The following is a 5,797-nucleotide window of genomic DNA, read 5'->3' as shown; positions in this document are numbered from 1 at the left end:
TATTTACAATAGACAAGAAATGGAAGCAACATAAATGTCCATCAATAGATGAATGGATAAAGAAGATGTGGTACATATACACAATGGAATATTATTCAGCCATAAGAAGAAAACAAATCCTACCATTTGCAACAACATGGATAGACCTAGAGGGTATTATGCTCAGTAAAATAAACCAGGCAAAGAAAAACACATACAAGTGATTTCACTCATCTGTGGAGTATGAGAACAAAGCAAAAACTGAAGGAACAAAACAGCAGCAGACTCACAGAACCCAAGAAAGGGCTAACAGTCACCAAAGCAAAAGGGACTAGGGAGGGTGTGTGGGAAGTGAGGGAGAAGGGGAATAAGGGACATTATGATTAGTTCACATAATGTAGGGGTGGGCATGGGAAAGGCAATATAGCACAAAGACAAGAAGTGACTGTACAGCATCTTACTATGCTAAAGGACAGTGACTGTATGGGATATGTGGTGGGGACTTGAGAATGGGGGAGATCTAGTAACCACAATGTTGCTCATGTGATTGTATATTAATGACAACAAAATAAAAAATGTGTATCTTAAAAAAAATTTAATGGACTGGGCCACTTCATGAAATTCTTAAGTACTTATTGCTAGAATTGTTTTAGAATCTTTCAGTAGACAGTTTTATGATTTTTAGAGATCATAACAGGTGACCCAAACAGCTATTCACAATCTGCTATTCAGTACATAGGCCTCAATTTCTAACATAAAATTATCTATTAACACTGAGTTCTAGTTTTCAAGGAAGCCTCACTTTAGAGATTTTCACTTTTATTATTATTGTTGTTGTTGTTGTTGTTATTTTAAGTTTGAAATCCTGTTTGCCTTTCTGAGGTACAGATTAAGTTAGCACAGTGGTTCTCAGTGTGGTTCTCACACCACCAGCAGTAGTGTTTCCTGAGTGACTATTAGCCATTCAACTTCATGGGTCACCTCAGACCTTTTGAATCAGAACTACTGGGTAAGGGGCTTAAAGACCTGTGTTTTAACAAGCTCTCCAAGTGATTTATATCTGTGCTAAAGTTGGAGAACTAACTTTACTAACTGAACTAAGGAAAACAAAAACCCACAGTTACCAAGTCACTCCCCCTCTGTGTGAAAATTGCAAAGGCCCCAAGTCCCAGGTGGCAGAGTTGGAGAACATGAAATATTTCTATCATTCAGTTCAGGCTTCCATGGCAAAAGAAGAAAAAGAAAAAAAAAGCCCTTAGGGAAGCAACATGTTTAAAAAGATTCATCTTATTATAGATGAGAAATACCAGAATGTGGTGGTCAGCTTTGATAACCACACACCAAAACAGCTGTGGTAAGTTTTCCGATCTTTGATAAGGAAAGAGGTGAAGATTTTATGGAAACTCATGTTCCTCATATTCAGTTTGAAATTGCAAGACTGCTAATAATAGGAGAGATTGCTTACTTCCCTGAAAATGAGCTGATTAATAAAGCAAAATATTTAATTTACATAAATGTATTAGAGCAATGAAAAATTTAAAGAAAACCAGTATAATAGAAAAGAATGTTTTATTGGTTAAAATAAATATTCAGTTAAGTATTTGTACTCTTATGTGGTTCTTCAGATTATCTGTGGTAGCACTGTGAAAGCCACTTTGGACAGATAAACATTCAGTGTAATTTTGGCTTTTTTTCCAATACTCCTTCATGTCTTTCATTACTACTTAACAGATTTTTAGATGTAAAACAGTGGTATGAATTGCAAGGGAGAAAGTTTGGTACTAAGGCTCAATTCTGTTACTTAAGAATTCTGAGCCATATTTTTTTCTTGTAGAAATAGAGAATAAAATGCTTGGTTCAGAGAAGATAAAAATGCCTGTGTGGATTAAATGAGATATATTTTATGACAGGCTCTAGCATGGTGTCTGTCTCATAAAAATGAATGCTCAAAATTTTTGGTTTCTTTTAACATCTTAGTTTGTTGATAAATAGTTGTGTAAATTTGGCAGATTAAAATATTTAATGTACCAAAATCAAAATTAAGTATGAACAGTAATGTGGTTTATGGATTTATCAGTTCTAGAAGAAGGGGGCCAGAAAATAAGACAAAGAAAGAGGGAAATTATGTTGGAAGTTGGAAGCACATGCTTGCTTTTTAATTCTTCCTGATTTCTGTATTATGTTGTGAGGTTTTGATGGAAATGGAAAAAGTTGGGTATATTCTAGATAGATTAACGTTTATGAACAGTAATGTGGTTTATGGATTTATCAGTTCTAGAAGAAGGGGGCCAGAAAATAAGACAAAGAAAGAGGGAAATTATGTTGGAAGTTGGAAGCACATGCTTGCTTTTTAATTCTTCCTGATTTCTGTATTATGTTGTGAGGTTTTGATGGAAATGGAAAAAGTTGGGTATATTCTAGATAGATTAACGTTCTGATTCATATTCACAGGGTAAGAGAAAAAGGCTTCCAAATTTGGTAGCTGAAATAAGTTTAAATTTTAAAATTTAATATCCATTTTTATTGTAAATCTAAAACTACTGAACACTTGCCAGGCAGCAGAGTGTAGAAAAAGAGTACCCAAATGCCAAGTTTATTCTTCACGGAAGAGCCATGAGAGGGGCAAATTTAAGTCTCAACTGTCAACAGAGATTGATATTAGACAGCAGAAAAATTAAGTAAATGCAAGTCAGTATTGAACTAACAAAGCCCTCTCAGACTGATAAACGGGGAGGAGGTGTTGATATAAACTTGGGGACTCTCCCAGATGCCATTTTTAGAAATGGGCATTAGTGAGACACAAAAGTTATAGGGTAAGATTTCACATGGTTTAGAATAAAGCCCTAAGCTATTGACTATCTCATACAGCAGTTTTTCCAGTTGCTGCTTGGAACTCACAGATGGAGGGTGAAATGCAGGAAGATGAGAGACTACTGAGTGACTCATCAACCCTCATGTACTGATGCATATTTAATGATGGGGGAGCTCTTGGTTATTCGCCTCACATAGCCTAAAACACTGGAAAAGAACTCAAACATGATAAACCTCTTCTCTGAAATGTAGATCACTTCATACCTCTTCAGATTCTCTTTCTGAAGTTGTGTATTGGGTATTTGAATGTTTTCCCCCCACATTTAAAACCACCTCAGAACAATCACTATATACTCCTCTTTTTGCAAATGCCTTTGCACATAGGAAAGAGTCAATGAATTTTCGATGTCTTTAACTGAAGACAATGTGAAGAGAAGTTAAATACAATGAAGATTCAAAGAGAACGCTGTTAGATACCAGAAGAAGCTTCATGCAATCAGATTAAACACTAAATCTGACAGTGAAGTATAAGCATTTCCTTTGCAGATGATGTTTTGCCCTTAATTTCAATGAGATACCATTAACTAAAATGTTCCTCTGAAGGGCAATAACACTGCATAATTTGGCCTTTGGCTCCACAATTACAGGGCTCTCATTAAAATACAGTTTTCTTCCAGGAAAAAATTATCACACCATCCAAAAATCTAGCTTGTGTTTAAATTCCCAAAACCATGTTTCCTTTCAAGGGCAATTTTATCTCCTAAAATAGAGCAATACCCAATACACAAATGAAACCACTCCAATTTTTGAAACCTAATAAAAAGCTGATCACTGATTTTCTGTTGTTGACTACAAGTGAAGCAATGGGTTTTTCCTGTGGATATGGAACGGTGCTTTTGGTGGTGCAAATGCAACCATTTTTCTGTGACAGGACCAGTGACTCTGACCACATCTGCACTCATCTATAACTACTGATTTAATAGTGTTGACTGTGAGCTCCATGAATACAAGAAATACATGTCTTCATCTTTGGATCCCTAGCATCCAGGCACAGCTGATAAACAAAAGGTATTTAAAAATTACTTGCTGAATGAAGTAGTGATGGATAAATGAATATTTTAATATCTCTCTACTGCACTTCCTTTATTCTCTTCATCTTCCAGCTGCCAGCACAATTTGTATCTTCAAACTGTCTATGGAAAATGGAACCACAATGAGTGGGTTCCTCCTCATGGGATTTTCTGATAATCATGAGCTGCAGATCTTACATGCTTTGCTTTTCTTGATGATGTACCTATTAGCCTTGGCAGGTAACCTCATCATTATCACTATCACAACGCTGGACCAACATCTCCAATCCCCCATGTATTACTTTTTGAAACACCTTTCCCTTCTGGACATCACCTTCATTTCTGTCACGGTCCCTCAGTCCATTCACAATTCTCTGTTGGACAATGGCTATATTTCCCACAGTCAGTGCATACTTCAGGTTTTCTTCTTCACATCTTTGGCCTGGGCTGAGGTGGCCATTCTCACAGTGATGTCTTATGACCGCTATGTGGCCATTTGCCTCCCACTGCACTATGAGGTCACCATGGGTCCAGGAACCTGTAAGTGGGCTGTGATGGTTGTTTGGCTAAGTGGAAGCATCTCTGGAGTCTTGTACACAACTGCCACATTTTCTATCACATTCTGTAGGGCCAAAATCATCCACCAGTTCTTCTGTGATGTCCCTCAGTTGTTGAAGCTCTCCTGCTCCAATGATTATGTTGGAGTGGTTGGAGTGGCTTCTTTCATGTCTGTGATGGCATTCATCTGTTTCCTTTCCATTGTCCTCTCTTATATCCACATCTTTTCCACAGTTCTAAAAATACCCTCTGCTGAGGGCCGCTCCAAAGCCTTCTCCACCTGCATGCCTCATCTCTTTGTTGTATCATTTTTTCTCTCCACAGGCATTTTTGAGTTTCTAAAACCAACTTCAGATTCTCCAAGTGCTTTTGACCTTATGATATCTATCTTTTATACAGTAGTGCCTCCAGCACTCAACCCTGTTATTTACAGCTTGAGGAATGAGGCCATGAAGAGAGCTTTAAGAAAGTTACTGTTGGGTGGAGAATTCATAAGGAAAAAGAAGTTTTTGCCCTGTTGCTGATGGATGTTCAATATTATACACAAGGAACTTTTTAAAATAATTAGAATGCTTTCAATATGTAATGTTGAGGAAAAGCAATAACTTTTTCCTGTAGATAAGCCATGTAATATAACAATTGTCATGTGGAAATTCTTCATATGATTTCTTCACCAATTTTATCAATGAAACCTTCTATTTGTTCCTTCAGATTAAGAGAAAATAAACAATTATAACTTTTTAATATGGATCCACTACTTTCCTTTCCCTCCCAATATATATAGACACATACACATACATGCACACACAAATAGAACACTTTTTTAAAACTCTACATAGATAATATTACAATAGGAATGAAAAGTGATAATTTTCTCCATGATTCTGCTTATCAATAATTTAATTTCAAATGTCCATTTTAATTTTTGTCTTTATATATACCAATTTTTCATATGAGTGCAAATATATATAACATTGTGTAGTTTTACTAGTATAATTTTTTGAATGCATAATATTCAATGGAATTCATATAATAATACATTTAACCATTGTTGTATTTTATATGTATGCTATTTCCAGTTTTTCACTCTGATAAGTAATGCTAAAAATTGATGTTTTGCTCTTCATAATTCCAAGAACTGGGATTAATAAAACAGTAATACGTTCATCTGTCTTGAATATATGACCATATTGCTTACCAAATATATAAAGCCATTTTATGTGGCTATTAGGAAAGTGTGGCCATATCACTTCTCCACATATCTCACATGAGTTTATGAATTTATGCAACAAAGATTTATAAAGATGAATCATACCAGGTGACTGGAACAACAAAGTACTTAAGGTATATACAGCACTGGATATTGTGGAGCTTTTTAA

General features: G+C 35.7%; 1 protein-coding gene across 1 annotated transcript; it reads left to right on the top strand.

The window, feature by feature from the left end:
* Positions 1–2,308: 2,308 nt before the first annotated feature.
* LOC118924159 (olfactory receptor 14J1-like) lies at positions 2,309–5,114 on the top strand. Its single transcript, XM_036908672.2, has one exon. It carries the CDS (start codon positions 3,986–3,988, stop codon positions 4,940–4,942), a length of 957 nt encoding a protein of 318 aa, XP_036764567.2. The 5' UTR covers positions 2,309–3,985; the 3' UTR covers positions 4,943–5,114.
* Positions 5,115–5,797: the final 683 nt, after the last annotated feature.

Source organism: Manis pentadactyla, chromosome 16, assembly GCF_030020395.1.
Source record: "Manis pentadactyla isolate mManPen7 chromosome 16, mManPen7.hap1, whole genome shotgun sequence".
NCBI lineage: Eukaryota > Metazoa > Chordata > Mammalia > Pholidota > Manidae > Manis > Manis pentadactyla.
Note: the sequence above shows the minus strand (reverse complement) of the source record. Positions and strands in the feature narration are given on the sequence as shown.